The 18181-nt window shown below is 37.9% G+C and overlaps 1 protein-coding gene across 7 annotated transcripts in view; it reads left to right on the top strand.

Moving 5' to 3' along the window:
- Positions 1-18181, top strand: part of DSE (dermatan sulfate epimerase) — a 78114-nt gene that overhangs the window by 39325 nt on the left and 20608 nt on the right. For 2 of the 7 annotated variants that reach the window (XM_061427506.1, XM_061427507.1), the window contains exon 2: positions 13467-13655. The exons of the other annotated variants lie outside the window; for them this stretch is intronic. In XM_061427506.1, the coding sequence (XP_061283490.1) occupies positions 13654-13655 (2 nt within the window). In that variant the 5' untranslated portion in view covers positions 13467-13653. The remainder of the gene's footprint in view (positions 1-13466; positions 13656-18181) is intronic. 7 annotated transcript variants of the gene reach the window in all.

The following is an 18181-nucleotide window of genomic DNA, read 5'->3' as shown; positions in this document are numbered from 1 at the left end:
GTCAGGAGACAGATCATTATGTTTCTCACGTAAGCCTGCAGTTTAGAAGCTTTGTGTGTGGATGGCTTTGAGGAGAGGAATCAGGCGGAGGGGAACTAGGTGGAAGCTTAGGGAGGAAGTGAAGATCACGGCTAAGCCAGAGAGAAGAGGAACAAGAAGGAATGAATTTAAGGGACATTTAAGACAGAGAATCTACAAAGAGATTGATTGGATATGGGACACTGTTCCTCAAACTATGGTTCCTTCATCAGAGTCATACAGGTGTTCTTAAAAACAGAGCTTCCCCGAACTGGCCCAGACTCAGGGAAACACGATCATTTGGAGTAGGTCAAAGAACTTCTCCTTTTAACAAGTTCCCCCTATGGTTCTAAGGTACCTACAAATTAAATAGTGAAGGGAAGGGAGGTAGAAAGCTTGGGACTTGGTTTTTGTCTTGGGCAAATGGGTGCACAGTGATGCAGACAGGAGATGGAAGGTAGAGTGGGTGTGTGGGAGAGAAAAGATAGTTCACATTTAAAAATATATATTTATTTATTTTTTGGCTGCACCGGGTCTTTATGGCCACGTGCGAGCTTTTCTCTGGTTGTGGTGAGTGGGGCTGTTCTCTAGTTGCAGTGCGTGGGCTTCTCACCGCAGTGGCCTCTCTTGTGAAGCATGGGTTCTAGGGTGTGCTGGATTCAGTAGTTGCAGCGTGTGGGCTCAGTAGCTGTGGTGCACGGGCTCAGTAGCTGTGGTGCACGGCTCAGTAGCTGTGGTGCTTAGACGCAGTTGCTCCTCGGCACGTGGGATCTTCCCAGACCAAGGATCAAACCCGTGTCCCCTGCATTGGCAGCCAAATTCCCAACCACCGAACTACCAGGGAAGTCCGTAGTTCACTTTTTTGCATGACTTTTCCCTCCACTTTAATGGTCTCACTTTGTTGGTATCACCAACTATATGGAGAGATGAATTCAAAGCCCCCTGTCCCTGTAATCATTACAAGTGCTCATAGATTCTCTTGGCAAATACTTTGGTATATATTTATTCGTATAATTTTAAAGACTTCCTGGCCATATCCGTTCATTTTTACACATTCATCACCTACCACTTTCTCTGTTCTATGGCTGCCACAGAACAGAGAAAGTGCCACACTCCTTACCTCTAGCCGTTTCTCTCCTTCCTCCCCTTTATTCAGTGCTTCACTCTCACTACCCTGAATACATTTTGCTGTTGGTGGTGGTGGTGACATTGTTGGATATGGGTGAGCTCTTCAGGAAGAATTATCTTTAGGTGGTTAAAAAAGATCAGCCTGTCATCATTCCTGTAAAACATGCCCCCATCCACAGCTTTCGGATTCTTGAAATCTTTTTATTTCCTAGAATGTTGTGATTTTAGTGTTTTAAGCTTTTCACCGGCAGGCGTTGATGTGCTTCCTCAGTGATTCACTGGGCCGTGTGCACTGACATTTTCAACTCTGCCTCAATCTGGGTGGTAATAAGTTTACAGACCAGCCCTGAGCTGACCTTTCTGCCTGCAGAGATCCAGACTCATCCACCCCTTTCCTTCCTCCTTTTCCCCAACTCGATGTAGACGTCAGGATCCTGTTTAACTTCTTCTTCCATAACATTTTCTCTAGCCCCTCATCCATCTCAGTTCTCATAGGTATTATTTTTCATGTGAACTTGTTGGTTTTACAGTAGTAACGGGGTTACTTACCTCGTTCTCTGATGAGGAGTGTGTGTCTTCAAGATGCAGCTTAAAGAAACTTCTTCGTAAAAACTGTTTGAACTCCAGTTTCTCCCCTGCCCTGGCCAGTGTAATTCAGGTGTGCCAGGGAACCCATGCAGAACTCTCACAGGATGTTTCGCCTGCACTGTAATTGTGGAGATTCTACCATTTGTCTGCCTCTGGCACATAAGCTTATTGAGAGTAGCACCATCATCATGTTTTACTTCTCTGTCCTGAGAGTGGAATATGCTATAGGGGCCACAAGGACACTAATAATAACTTAAATGGAATGAATGAATGATCATATTTTGATGAGTAGTCTAGGCTTACCATGAGTAGGAGTCCAAGACCTGTTTTCAGTTTCGAATCTGATCTGGTGCCTTGTGCACTGTGGATGGTCACACTTATTTGGCCTCACTCTCACTCTGAGGACCTGCCTGCTGTTCATCTGTAATCAGAGGTGTTGCACCTTTGGCCCACTCAGAGGCTGGTAGTGGGTATGTCAGGATTTGACATCTCTGTCTCTAGTTCCCCAGGGAGTCTCAGATTCCCTGCTCTTTGAAGCACTTCTCCTGCACCTGCTAGTCTCTCCTGCCTAATCTCTTGAGTTTTGGTGTCCATCATCTTAACTTCCACATAATATTCATGGGTACTCCTGGTCAGGTAGCCCCAATAGAATTTTGTTTTTATTTTAAAGCCACCTGCTTCAGTATTTGGACTGAATGGTAGTGATGTTAGGTGGTGGGAGTAATACTTAATTAGAATTAAGATCAAGGACCATGGTGTCAGACTTTCATGTTCTAATCCCATATGTGAACCATATGACATGGAACATGTTACTTGATATCTTCATGACTCAGTTTCCTCATCTGTAAATTGGTGATAAACATTATATAATACTTACCTCGTAGTGTTTAGAGGGTTAAATGAATTAATGAAACAGTAACTGGCATAAGGTGTTAGCTATTATTTTTATCTTTATTGCTTTGCTTTTGTGTTCTTATACTTTGATGTCAGTAAAGGTAGTTTTCATTTATAAACAAATGTATGCATATAATTCATTTTATGCAAGGTTATTGTGTACTTACTCTGTTCTAGATGTTGTACCTAGGCATTGGGATATAAAAAATTGACACAAGTTATACATCTTGCCTAGAATTGTTGATCTAAGGAAAATATGAACTAATAGACAATATTAATGCAGATGATAAGGCTGTGATTGAGAAAGTACAGTGTGCGGTGGAAGACAGAGAGGTAGTTAATACTTCAGCATGCCCAGCATTGGAGTGTTGGAAAGGCTTTCCTCCAGGGGCCTGAAGGACAAATAGGAATCAGCCAACCACCCTTATGGCAGAAAATGAAAAGGAACTTAAGAGCCTCTTGATGAAAGTGAAAGAGGAAAGTGAAAAAGTTGGCTTAAAGCTCAGCATTCAGAAAACGAAGATCATGGCATCTGGTCCCATCACTTCATGGGAAATAGATGGGGAAACAGTGGAAACAGTGTCAGACTTTATTTTTTGGGCTCCAAAATCACTGCAGATAGTGACTGCAGCCATGAAATTAAAAGACGCTTACTCCTTGGAAGGAAAGTTATGATCAACCTAGATAGCTTATTGAAAAGCAGAGACATTACTTTGCCAACAAAGGTCTGTCTAGTCAAGGCTATGGTTTTTCCAGTAGTCATGTATGGATGTGAGAGTTGGACTGTGAAGAAGGCTGAGCACCGAAGAATTGATGCTTTTGAACTGTGGTGTTGGAGAAGACTCTTGAGAGTCCCTTTGACTGCAAGGAGATCTAACCAGTCCATTCTGAAGGAGATCAGCCCTGGGATTTCTTTGGAAGGACTGATGCTAAAGCTGAAACTCCAGTACTTTGGCTACCTCATGCGAAGAGTTGACTCATTGGAAAAGACTATGATGCTGGGAGGGATTGGGGGCAGGAGGAGAAGGGGACGACAGAGGATGAGATGGCTGGATGGCATCACCCACTCGATGGACATGACTTTGAGTGAACTCTGGGAGTTGGTGATGGACAGGGAGGCCTGGTGTGCTGCGATTCATGGGGTCTCAAAGAGTCAGACACAACTGAGCAACTGAACTCGCCTGAACTGAACTGAACTGAAAGGGAAAGAGCATGTTTCAAAGTTCTAAGCAGAAGTAACTGATGTTCAGAGACTGTGACATAAGGAAGCACGGTGCTTTTGAGGAACTGAAAATTTAATGTAGGGTGGGCACAAACAAGCATCAAGGCTTAAGTGGACAGCCAGATGCTGCAAGACCTTGTCCACCATGTGAAGGAGTTTGGACTTTTTCTTACAAGAACTGTGAGGCCACTGAAGGGTTTTAACAGAGTAACAACATGGTCAGATCTGTGTGTGTGTGTGGGTGTGTGTGATTTTTTTCATTGTAAAATAAAAGTAGAACAGCATAGGAACAAATGTGTGGCTTAGTTAAGTATTTTAAAGCCTAGCCCTGGTAACCACAGCCCAGCTCCAGAAATAGAACTTTGCCAGCCACCCTGGGAAGCCCCTCATTGGCCCCCTAGTCACAGCTCCCTCTGCCTCCTACAAAGACTCCTCTGACTTCTAGGGTCATCAGTCACGCCTTATGTTTCTTTATAGTTCATTCAAGTGTGCATCCCTAGGCATAAGTTTAGTCTTGTTCATTTTTTAAAATGTTTTTTAAGTCTTTATCTGCAGTTTCCCCTCCATCCCTTTATTTTTGTTACAATTTATCTGTGGAAGAACTTGGACCCTTTGACCTGTTCAGCGTCCTGCCGTCTGGATATTGTTGACTGCAGCCTCAAGATGCAGTAGTGAGTTCCTCCACCCACAGCTGGGTGCCAAAGCTTGATCCAACTCCTGTTTTGATCACTTTAACACAAGCATAGGTGGTGGCTGTTCTCGCATCAGGAGACGCAAGCAGGCTGCCAGTTTCTCCATGGGAAGGATTTGTGTTGTAGGAAGAATCTCTGATCACACGGGAAGAGTAGATTGCAGAGGTCAAACCAGGAAGACCAGTTAGGCATTTAGTGTTTATCCAGGTGACAGCCTGGATTAGGGGTTCTGAGAAGGGAAAGAATTGATGGGTTCCAGAAAGTTCTAGGGCTTCGCATGTATGTGCTGTGTGTGCTAAGTTGCTTCAGTCAGGTCCGACTCTTTGCGACCCTATGGATGGTAGCACACCAGGCTCCTCTGTCCAGGGTATTCTCCAGGCAAGAATACTGGAGTGGGTTGCTGTGCCCTCCTCCAGATGATCTTGGGGATCAAACCCATGTCTCTTGCGTCTCCTGCATTGGCAGGCAGGTTCTTTACCACTAGCGCCACCTGGGAAGCCCCTTAGCATGTATAAGACTTGACAATTATATTTGAGGACAAGAAGGACAAGAAACGTTCTTTATGGGATGCTGAGAGGATGGTGGGACCTTTCAGTGAGATAGCAACACCTGGAACTCTTGGAGAATACTAATAGAGGGTTTGGTTTGGGATCAGCAAAGTTTGAAGAGCCTATGGGCCCAAGAGGAGATGTTGAGTTCATGTCTCTCCAGCATTATTTTTAGCTGCCTCCTGTTTGCTGGATGTATACTGTGACTTTAAAAAATGTCATTAGGGAAAAAAAATGATTTTATCCAATAAAAAATTTGCTTCTAAATACAATGGACTTAGTTTCTGTTGATGATAGGAAAATTTAGAAGGAAAGTTCAGAGCAGGTCAGATTTAATTAAAGTAGGCTTACCACAATAAATAAATGAATAACAAGAAGAAGAATGAGAAGGCAAGGTAATGTGCTAAAAGAACATTACAGCCACTTGGGTGTCCTCAAATCACTTTCTGGATGTGAAGCCAAGATGAAACATCATGCAGGCGGCACTCCAGGAGGAAAGTATCCACTTGAGTGAATCATGCTATTTTTCTGAAGTTGAGGGGAAAAAAGAAAAAAAGATTCTTGATGAGGTATGGATGGCAATTTGGGCTTCTAACTATTTAATGTGCAGCTTTTGGTTTGTTTCTGTGATTCAATTACAGGGAATTCACTCTTCTTAGAAAAAATCTAGGGAAAGGGAGAGATGAGAATAAATCCACACATACTGCTTAAATTTTACATTAACTTTAGTATCTTCCCACCCTAGACTTTGAGCCATTATTTTGAAAAACCATATGAAGTTTACTATTTTACTTTCTTTGGAGAACCTGTTGACATGGGAAGGATTTGACACTATTATTAAAGCCCGTTTGACTCTTCCGCTCTTTGCTTTTCTGTCATAGCCTGTTGCTTGGTTAAAGCATATGTGGTTACATTCAGCCTTTGGGGAGGCTAATGAGTTAATGTGCCCAGTTGTTTCTGACTGTGCGACCCCAGGGACTGGAGCTCACCGGGCCGCTCTGTCTATGGGATTATCCAGCAAGAATACTGGAGTGGATTGCCATTTCACTTTTATTTTCAGTATAACACTTTTATTTTCAGTATAACAGATAACTCTGGATCTAAAACTTGGGGATGTGTTTCGTGCCCATGGCATGTTGAAGGGGCTTACAAGTTTGGCTCATAATTTAATCTAAATTTACTTTACCCATTAATTCTGTTTTATGGCAAATAGCACATCTTCCAAATTTTTTATGATTCACAAAGAAAAATCCTAAACTGGCTTTTCCCACTTTGTTGCCAGATGACTTTTTAAGAAGGACTCTTTAAAATTGTGTCCCCAGGACATGAATAAAATAAACATTATTGGACAGGATGCTGTTCATAAGTATTATTTCATTATCTCTCTTAAAAATAAATGACTTCAAACCCAAACAGATTGAGGGGATGAGAAATGTTTTTTTGTTGCTTTTCTACATGGTGACAAATTATTTTTCGTTCTTGAATTGACTGTGTGGACCCGTTTGCTGTTTTATACCTGCCTCCATTGTATACCATCTTCTGCCCTCTTTGAACATTCTGAGCTTCTCTAGTGGTCTGGGTTCCTTTCCAGTGAACTCTCAGTGGGTTTTCCCTTTTGGCTAGCTCCAGATCCTCTGCTGGAAAGTGCTCGGGGAAACCTGGTTTTGACCTTGATCCACGCACGGAAGCCAGCCCTGAGCCTGGGTCCTCTCTGCCTACAGGAGGCATCTGATGTGGCACATTTATCCTCTAAGACAGTGACTTTCAAACCTTTTTTGACTCTGACCTATAGTAAGAAGTAAAATTGACATCATAACCCTTTATACACATAAATGTATGTAATATTACTTATGTACACTACATATGTAAATGTGTAAGTAGAACCAGGCCTAGCATTTAAGTTATGCTCTGCACTCTATTTTCTATTTCATGCCATTAAATTCCACTAAAAATAAGCTGGTCACAGCCCCTTATATTCATTCCACAATCTATTAATAGCTTGTGATTTATAATTTGAAATCTCCTTCTAACATGCTGATAGACACATTCCCTTTCAGAGAATCCCTTCTTAGTATCCCTCTTCTTGAAGATCTCCAGTGAGGGCACTGCTTCACTCTTTGAGGTGGCTTCTTTATTCCATAATTCTAGTGTTCAGAATATTTGTTCCTAAGATATATTATTAACCATCTTTTTTTCATTAGGAAACAGTGCAAGTCTGTGATTAATGATTACATTTCAGGTTTCCAGGGCTGAGTGGAATAAATTCTGCAGCACATTACTTCCAATTGGCACCTAGCATAAAATCAACCACAGTTCATTCACTGTTTTAAAAAGGCAACTTCAGCAAAACCTTGAAAAAGCATATTGTAAAAGAGAAAAATTCTGATAAAGCATAAAAAAAGTAGTGATCTTGGGTAAATATTAACCGTATTGAGGAAACCATAATAGAAAGTAAAATATTGTTTTATGTATCCTAGCACCTTAGGGTCAGCCTCATTTTGAGTTTGATATTTTGCTGCCATCAGGGCGGCAAGACTTAGCAATTTGAGTACCATTTTTGCCATTGTTAAAGTGTCCCTCACTTTTTTTTAATGTGTTTTTTTAAATTAATTTTTATTGGAGTGTAATTGCTATACAGTAGGTTCTCATTAGTTACCTATTTTATACATAATATCAATAGTGTATATATGCCAATCCCAATCTCTCAATTCATCCCACCCTCCCCTTCCCCCTTAAAGTATCTCTCTCAGTTTTTAAACTCAATGTCACAGGTAATTATTTGCCCTTTGGCATGTGGTGAAGTCAGAATGTAAGAGGATTGCTTTAAAATAAGTAGGAGTCACCACGTGTTCAGACAGCAGCGGAAGGTGGAAGATGGTGCATGCAGATGGCGGTGATGACAAGTCAGATTCTGTAAGGTCGGTGCCTTATTCTTAGGGCAGCTGTAACAAAGTACCACAGACGAGGTGGCTGAAAACAAAGAGAAGTTGATTTTCTCACAGTTCTGTGGACCAGACGTCTGCAGTCAAGGTGTCAGCAGGGTTGGTTCCTTCTGGAGATGCTGAAGAACCGTCTTATGCCACTGTCCCAGCTTCAGGTGGGCAACCCTTGGCATCCTTTGGCTTGTAGATGCGTCACTCATCATGTCTCACACATACCATCTACCATAAACACGTACGGACTTCTTGTCCCTCCAGCTTTCCAAGGTAGATATGTTGTGATTTTAATTGAATGAATATTGTGTTTGCATATTTAATTGAATAAGTATTGTGTTTGCATAATGAAGCAAAAGCTGTTGACAGCTGAGCCATATCTTATACTGTGATTACATTCAATATGTGTACAACTTTTTGTTTTCTCTAGGATTACTTATAGCCTTTTTGCTTTATTTGCTTAGTTTCCTGTGCATTTATCACCAGTTGCCAACCAGACTCTCACGCAGTTATGTAAATCTCTTAACCCATTCCAACAAGATATTTTTAATAAGGCATTCTTAACAATTCGTTTTCTTGAAGAGGAAACTGCCACAGCGTTTGACTGATTATAATCTAGATCTGCTGTATAGCTGTTGACTTACTCTTCTTTCCTCTTGTGTGGTGGATCCCCTGTGCCATGAATCTCGTGTTGTCTTCTCCTTGGTATATATCCTAATTTGGGTGGAGAAATTAAATTCTCCACTGGTTTCCAGAGGAAGTATTCATGAGAGGTAAATTTTGAAACCTTGGTTGTCTTTTTACATTGTGTATCTAATAAAAATTATTATTAAAAAATGTTTACTTATTTGACTGTACCAAGTCTTAGTCGCCGCACACGGAATCTCTTAGTTGCAGGATACAAACTCTTAGTTGTGGCATGTGGGATCTAGTTCCCTGACCAGGGATAAACCCGGCCCCCTGCATTGGGAGTGCAGCGTCTTAGCCACCAGACCACCAGGAAAGTCCCTAATAATTATTATTATATGGTTATTTTTTAATGCAGTCTTCTTTTAACTTTTATACTAGAGTTATAAGTGATTTACCCACCACTGTTACACTATTACTCTGCATTTAAGTGTATATTTACTTTTACCGTTGGATTTTATACTTTGATGTGTTTTCATGTTACTAATTGGTGTCCTTTGATTTCAGTTGGAAGAACTCCCTTTAACATTTCTTGTAAGGCCAGTTAGTAGTGATAAACTTCTTCAGCATATGTTTATCTGGAAAACTTTTCATCTTTCCTTCAATTCTGAGAGACAGGTTTACTTGGTTATTTTTGATCCACAGTTGTTGTTTTTTTCTTTCAACACTGTGAGTGTATCATCTCACTTTGTAAAACTCTGCTGATAGTATTATGGGAGTTCCCTTGTGTATAATAAGTTGCTCTTGTCTTTCTATTTTTTAAATTTAATTATGTTATGTGTCTTGCCGTGGGTCTCTTTAGAAGCATCTTTTTTGATACTCTGGGCTACCTTTATCTGGGTGTCTGTTTCTTTCCCCTCAGGCTAGGGAAGTTTTCAATCATATCTTTGCATAAACTTCTCTTTCTTCTTCCCTCTTCTTACCCCTATAATGTGTATACTGGTCTTCTTAATGGTGTCCCAAAAGTCCTTTCCCATGGACTGCAAGGAGATCCAACCAGTCCATCCTAAAGGAAATCAGTCCTGAATATTCATTGAACAGACTGATGTTGAACATGAAACCCCAATACTGTGGCCACCTGATGTGAAGAACTGACTCATTTGAAAAGACCCTAATGCTGGGAAAGATTGAAGGCAGGAGGAGAAGGGGATAACAGAGGATGAGATGGTTGGATGGCATCACTGACTTAATGGACATGAATTTGAGTAAACTCTGGGAGTTGGTGATAAACAGGGAGGCCTGGTGTGCTGCAGTCCATGGGGTCGCAAAGAGTCAGACGTGATTGAACTGAGCTGAACTGATAAATCCCTTATGCTGTCTTCACTGGGGTTTTTTGTTGTTCTTTTCCCTTTTTTCTCCTCTGACTGGATGAATTCCACTGTCCTCTCTTTAAGTTCACTGATCTTTTTTTTTTTTTTTCCCACTTAATGTAGTCTGCAGTTGAATCCTTTTGAATTTAGTTCAGTGCTATGACTACAATGCTTGGTGCTTTTTAATATTTTCTATCTCTTTTGAAGTGCTCTTTGTTCATGCATTGCTCTGCTAACTTTGAGCATGTTTATGACTGTTGTTTTGATTCTATCAGGTAATCACTCATCTCCATTTTGTTAAGATTGATTTCTAGAGATTTATCTTATTCTTTTGTTTGGAACATATTTGATTTCTAGAGATTTATCTTGTTCTTTTGTTGGGAACATATTCTCTTATTTGTTCTTTTTATATTGAATCAAATCCCAAGTGTATCATTTCATTTCAGTGTTTATTTCTGACTTATGTTTAATTTTAAACATCTGAAATATTCACATGGTTCAAAATTTACCATGTTAGGATCATATTACAAATAATGCCATGATAAATAACCTTATGCATATATGGTTTTCAGTTTGTGATATTACTGGGTCAAAATATAAAATCCATATAAAATTTGTTGCCAAACTCTACCCCATAGGATTTATACTGTTCTGCATCCCTGACAGCATTTTTAAGAGTGTTTCTATTTCTCCACAGCTTTTACTGGAGTGTTTATCATACTTGATTTTTTTTCACTGATTAGTTGTTGCAGATTTAATATAAGTGGAGATGAAAATTTTGAATGGGAGATGTTTGCCTTTTTGTTGTTGTTAACTGTCTTGTTTGTCATTTGCTCATTTTTCCAATGAGTTTTTTTTTTCTTATTTTTAGGAGCCTCTGGTATATTAGGATAAGTCTAACTGCATTTAAGATACATGATTAAAATATTTTCCCCAGTTTATTCATGTTCATTTGTGGTCTTTTTTTTCCTGTGCAAAAGGTTTTTGGGTTATTTTTGATTCATTTCATTTATAAATGGCCAAAATTGTCACTCTTTTCTTCTATTGCTCCTTGTTTTTGAATCTTAGTTGGAAAGGCTTTCCCTTCTGGTCACAAGGGAATTCATCAATGTTTTGCTTTAAGAGTTATATTTATTACTTTACATTTAGATGCCTGATTGATTTAGAATTTATTTTCTTATGTTCTGTGAGGTTTGAATTCAGTTTTCTTTTTTCTTCAAATAACTATCTAATTGTTCCAATGTAACCTGTTAAAAGGTAATTCATTTCACTGTTGATTTTGGATCACATACCTTTATCATATACCAAGTTTCCATATGTTTTTTGCATCTATTTCTGAATTTTCTGTTTTGTTCAATTGGTATGTATATCTGTTCATATGTTAGTACCACTCTGTTCTGATGAGTGAAGTTTTGAAGTGTGTTTTCTTCTCTGGCAGAGCTAGTCACCCTCCATCATTGTTATTCTCATTGACTCCCCTGGCTCTTCTTGCATGTTTAATTTTTTCTTAAAATTAAATTGTCTACTTTTGGCATTTTTTTCTCACATAATCACTGGATGCTTGCATAGTCATTGACTAAAGTGATGACATCTATGACCTGTTGAACTGAAACATTTAGAAATGTTTTACATATATAAATATAAAGCATGCTAAACATATAAAATACCAAGCTACTTTTTAAATGGCCAGAAGTCATTTTATTAAGCTTTTCTGAACAATACAGGAAAATCTGTGTTATTCTCTCCTACACCTTTTCAAGTTTCAGAAATTTCTCCATTATAACTGATTCTTTCATAATTCATTATTAGAATTTGATAGGTAAGCCTGTTTTAAACTCTACTCCTTTGAGCTCTGCCATTCTTACAGAACAGAGGTCTTGTTATCAAATTTGAATCATACTTATAGTGTTTCTCCTACTTACCTTTTTAGGCTAGGCAATAGCCCAAAGCACACTTGGCCAGCAAAAATGGATTACAATTATGAATGTTGTTTGGCTCCATTTATGTAGATTATACTTGGGATAGCATAAATTGAGTATTTGGATAGAAAGACTTTGTGTCAGTGAATTAAACATTGGAATAATGACATGGCAGTGCCATTTCCCATTTAACAACACTCTTCTATGTTTTATTTATATTAACTTGGTATGTTTTGACATTCAGACTAATTCATTTTCTCTGTAAACCATATAGAATACTTTTTAAGTAAAAAAGAATATTCTTTTTCGTTTCTGCTTTTGCATAATTGACTCCTCAGTATTCTTGAGTAGGGCCAGACTGACCTAAACTTTTTAATTTTAGAATTTAATATTTGCAATATTAAATGTGTAGCTTTAAAATGAAGTTAAATGGTAGTGCTCTATATTGAATCCAGTGATTTCACGAATATAGAAATGAAGATTGTGGAAGAAAATGGTCTTTTTTAGTTCTGAGTTGATACATCATTTTCCCCGAAGATGTCTTTCAGTTCAGTTCAGCCGTTCAGTCATGTCCGACTCTTCGCGACCCCATGAATCGCAGCACGCCAGGCCTCCCTGTCCATCACCAACTCCCGGAGTTCACTCAGACTCACGTCCATCGAGTCAGTGATGCCATCCAGCCATCTCATCCTCTGTCGTACCCTTCTCCTCCTGCCCCCAATCCCTCCCAGCATCAGAGTCTTTTCCAATGAGTCAACCCTTTGCATGAGGTGGCCAAAGTACTGGAGTTTCAGCTTCAGCATCATTTCCTCCAAAGAAATCCGAGGACTGATCTCCTTCAGAATGGACTGGTTGGATCTCCTTGCAGTCCAAGGGACTCTCAAGAGTCTTCTCCAACCCCACAGTTCAAAAGCATCAATTCTTTGGCGCTCAGCCTTCTTCACAGTCCAACTCTCACATCCATACATGACCACAGGAAAAACCATAGCCTTGACTAGACGGACCTTTGTTGGCAGAGTAATGTCTCTGCTTTTGAATATGCTATCTAGGTTGGTCATAACTTTCCTTCCAAGGAGTAAGTGTCTTCTAATTTCATGGAAGATGTCCTTGTATACAGTCAATTCTAGTTCTGTCCTTCTGCTATCCTAGCGGTTGTTCTAAAGTGGGCTTCCCAGGTGGGTCAGCAGATAAAGAATCCGCCTGCCAATGCAGGAGACACAGAAGATGCAGTTTCAATCCCTGGGTCAGGAAGATCCCCTGGGGAACTAGACACAGAGATGTCAAATCCTTCTCCAGGGGATCTTCCTGACCCAGGGGTTGAAACTGCATCTCCTGTGTCTCCTGCATTGGTAGGCGGATTCTTTATCTGCTGACCCACCTGGGAAGTCCACGCCAGTATTCTTGCCTGTCTGGCAGATGGCAGTACATAGAATTACAGAGTTGGACATGACTGAACGACTAAGTACACACACAGGGTGCAAAGTAGAAGTTCAAAAAGGAAAACTCATTGTCTATTTGTGTCTCTAGTCTTGGCTAGCTTAAGGAGTTGAAGATTCTCAGCATGCAGGTTCAAGCCCAACAGCCCCTGGACCAGCCGCCCCTGGAACAGTACATTAGGAGCCCCAGGCTCACCAGAGGTCTGCAGGGAGAAGAACTGTTTCAGGAATGTTTTGTGGTTGGAATCACATGTTCCTTGGGTGGACCCTGAAGAACCATGTAAGCACATTGTCATTTCTCATGTCTGCCCCTTTCCCCACATCTTGTACCTTCTTTCTGTCTTGAACATGGTGGGGCTTTGGAATCCTGTGTTATATTTCAGCATAAGTTCCCTTCTGCCTAGTTTAGCTCTTGGTAGGTTTGCCGACTAGCTCTTTCTTCTGGCTGGGTTCTTATGCAAAATTGGTGACTTTCTTTGTTTTTTTTTTTTTTTTGACATTTACAATTTTTAATTGAAGAGCTCACTCTTCTATGATATAATTCTCCTTTTCCTTATTGATTCATACACATCTTCATGAAAGATTCAGTGAATACTTATACATGCAAAGAACTCCAGTAGGTGCCATGAATGGTAAGATATGTCAGTCATAGATCATGTTCTTTAGGTCAAGTGGGGTTGTCCATCATTTCCAAGGTCACCTGCATGGATTGCTAGGTCCTCTGAGACTTATAGAACCTGTGTAGCCCAGACATGCTTTTTCAAAAAAATCAACTCTTCTGAAAGTATGTTCTTCTTTCTTGTATATTTAGTCATTGTCTTAATCCCTTCAACTTTCTTATTTATGGGAACTGAATGAAAGAAGACTAGATTATCTTCTTATATATATCATCATGTTTTTTGTCTATTATCATACTTTCTCAAGCAACAATAAAAATATATCTTTTGAAAATGTTAGTAAATTGAACAGATATTTGCTTATTATGATTTGGTAGACATTGTAATTTATTATTATATGGGAGGCACCATTATTACTACCATTTATAAATGTATGACTGAACCTTAGCCTATAGGATAATTCATCATTTTAAAACAACTATTGTAGCATATAAAACTTTGGCAATAAATATATCATTAAGGCTTTAGAGTGAAAATGTCTATAATTTATAGAAGTACTATTAGCCCTAAGGAGGGTCTTAAAGAAGACATATTCTTTCTCCTACCGGATTATTAATTTTGAAAAATAGAAATAAATATGTGAGAGGATATGAGAAGAGAGAGAATGAGCAAGAGTGAATGCATCCCTTATTTTAATATCAGACAAAGTAGACTTAAGTATAGAAATATTACTAAGGATAAAAAAGAATATTACATACTTATAAAGGGGTCAATTTATGTAGAAGACAAAACAATCTATATGAAAATGTATTCAATACCAGAGCATTATAATATATAAAACAAAATATGCCTATTTGAAAATTCTAACATTTTTAAACTAAATAACACAATGCTAAATAATGAATGAGTAAAAGAAATAATCACAATGGAAATTTTTAAGTATTTTGAATTGAATAAAATTAAAACATAGCATTTAATTTGCAGAATATAAATTTGCAGAATATATTTTAAGTAGTATGGTGTTCAATCTTTATGTTAGAAAAGGAAGTATAAAATCAATGATCTAAGTTTCCACCTTTTGAAACCAGAAAAAGAAGAGCAAATTAAACACTAAGGAAGCAGTAAGAAAGAAATAATAAAAAGCAAAAATCAATAAAATAGAAATTAGAAAAACAATAAAAAAAAATCAGTGAAACTTAAACCTGGATTCTGGAGATATCAATAGCCAGAAAGATTAGGGGAAAAAATAGAGAATAAAAAGGTTAGCAATATCATTATGGAAAAAAGTACCTCACAGTAAATTCTACAGACAATAAAATAAGGAAAAAAGGAGTATTTTGAACAAATTATGACAAAAATTTCACTAAATTGGCAACTGGAAGAATTCTTAAAAAACCAAAAATCACCAAAGTCCACCAAAAAAGAAATAACCTTGTAGAGCTCTAGTTATTTGAGATACTGAATCTGTAGTTAAAAGTTTTGTCTCTGCCCCTACTCCCACACACAAATTCCTGCTTGGGTGACTTCAAAAATGAATACTATCAAACATTAAATAAGAAACAAAACTGTGTGCGTGTGTGCTAAATCGCTTCAGTCTTGTGACTCTTCGCAACCCCATGGATTAAAAGCACAGTACTTCCCACCAAGAAGAAGTAAAAATTCTAGATTCAGATAGTCCTGGATTCCGTTCATGACTCATCATTTACCTTAACTATGTGATCTTCAATGAATAATTTTCCTGTCCAAATACCACTTTTACAATCCATGAAATGGGGATATTATATCTAATGTCAGTTTTGAAGATTAAATGAAATAAGTATGTAAAGGGTGTGGCACACACTACGTGCTTAATTAACATGAAGTATAAATTTCTCTTTCCTCCCAGCTATACTTAATTTTGCTTCATGTTGCAAATACCACCCCTTAGTCTCCTGATCAAACCTTTGGAATATGGACTACACGCCAGGCCAGAGTTGAGTTGAACATGCCCCTTGGGTAGCTTGCTCCTGCTCAGAGGCCCCCAGATCAAGTTTCTGTGTATTCCAGGCTTACTTGGCTCTTGTTGGCCGTTCACATTTCACAATTCTCAGGGTCCCACTGTGCTTCATAGACACGGCCAGGTTAGAAATCCACTTCCTTTGGCTAAATGTTGTAGGAATTACTTACAAAATGTAACGTATTACTGACATTTAACATTTATGGCTAGTTTTTATGTTTAACTTCACGGAAAAAAAGATGAATCACAACTGCCATTAGTCATACTTTTAAAAGCCTTGGTAACACAGGACTCTCCTAACTTACAGGAGTTTGTTTCCAAGCATACAGAGGCATTTGGTTGAAAAATGGAATGACTGTCTATCTGGTAACTGTCTTTAGGACACTTTTGAATGAATTGATTTACATTTAAAAATAGAACTGGCCTTATATTAGCGTGTTTTGTTGGTGTGACCAAGTACATGCTATAGGCAAAGGTGTGGCTTATGTGCAGTAGACATAACTTCAGTGAAGCTGGCAAATGTGAAATTGGTGCTGCTCTGCTCTGTAAAGTTATATTTGGGAATTTCTGAAGAGTTTATCACTGTATTCTACATTCAAATTCTTAATTCCTTTAAATCTTACTTCATTTTCTCTTAAATTTATATTTACATAAACATCTACTGTCTAAAATAAACCAGATTTTTAAATATGAGTCTTCTACTTTATGAATTTACTATATAAATATTTTATAGATCATAAAATTATGTAATATCTTAAAATAAAAAAAAGAAGGATTATTTTGAGTTCCGCTTTTCGGGAAGGTTTAATAAACAGTGGAACCTCATTCAGACATACCTGTGAAAACACATAAACTTACCTATACCATGAATCAATCAAATCATGACCTTCAAAATGTAGTTACATATGAAAAGCCTGGTATAAAATTGTCAAGCTGTAAAAAGTGCTCGAAAACAGAACTAATAATCAAAATATTATAAAGGGAGTTACATTATCCCATTGTTTCTAGTATTTTAAAAAATAATTTATTGATGCATTTAAATAAATATCAGTGATTTCTTGACAGTTCTGAGGTTTTTGAATATAGAACCTCTATTACTCCAAATATTCACTTTAACAGTATTTGTCAATGAAATAGTATAAAAATTTAAATGATATTATACAGAGTATTCTGCAAACATTATCGTGCCTAAGGTTAATCTTAGATATCTAAGTATTAATCTTTTCACAGATAATAATTTTCTACAGACTGTGTTTCAGACTACGTTTCTACTAAGACTATATGAAAAAGTTTTTAATATAATTATTTGATCATTTAAAACTCAAATCTATGCAAATGAAAGTAGATGCCAACATTGTTACTATGGTGACTGTTTTATCATTTCATCAAGTAGGCTGTCAAGCTTTTAAGTAATAGGCTCCTTAGAGTGCCTATTTTTGTACTCTTTACATAGTAGTTCAAATGCGTTTTTGATAATAGAAGCAATCTGTCTCCATAAAATTATCATAAAAATTCTGATTAATGAAGCTACTAATTTTGGAAAGGTTACTATGTCTCTTCCTTTTACAGTCATAACTTGATTTATGGTAACAGCACATCATGATAAATCCTATGCCTTTCCCTATCAATACTGTGTGTTCCAACCTGGGCAATTCATAGTTTCTATGTTCACATCATTCTTTTTCACATAAATTCACTTAAATTCACCTTTGGAAATATTCTAGGCAGCAGATTTTTTAAATGTTGGACTCAGAATTCTTTTACACTCTTAAAAATTAATGACACTGAACATCAAAGAGCTTTGTTTATGTGGGCTATGCCCATTAAAATTTACCATACTCGAAACTAAATCTAAGAAATTTTAAAAAATATTTATTCATTCATTTGAAAAAAAAGAAGTCAATTTCATATTAACATAGGTAACATATTTTTAGGAAAAAATAGCCAGATTTTTGGAAACAAAATATTCAGTGTGAAAGAGGTCATTGTTTTACACGGTTGCAAATCGTGAATATCTGCTTCTGTGTTCAGTTGGTTGCAATGTAGTATTTAGGTTGAAATACATGAAGAAAATCCAGCTTCATACAGACATGTGACTAAAAAGGGAGGGGTATTTGAGGAGTCTTTTCAGATAATTATGCATAGCTTTGGAGAAGGAAATGGCAATCCACTCCAGCACTCTTGCCTGGAAAA

This window comes from Bos javanicus, chromosome 9 (assembly GCF_032452875.1).
Source record: "Bos javanicus breed banteng chromosome 9, ARS-OSU_banteng_1.0, whole genome shotgun sequence".
NCBI classification, from domain to species: Eukaryota; Metazoa; Chordata; class Mammalia; order Artiodactyla; family Bovidae; genus Bos; species Bos javanicus.
Note: the sequence above shows the minus strand (reverse complement) of the source record. Positions and strands in the feature narration are given on the sequence as shown.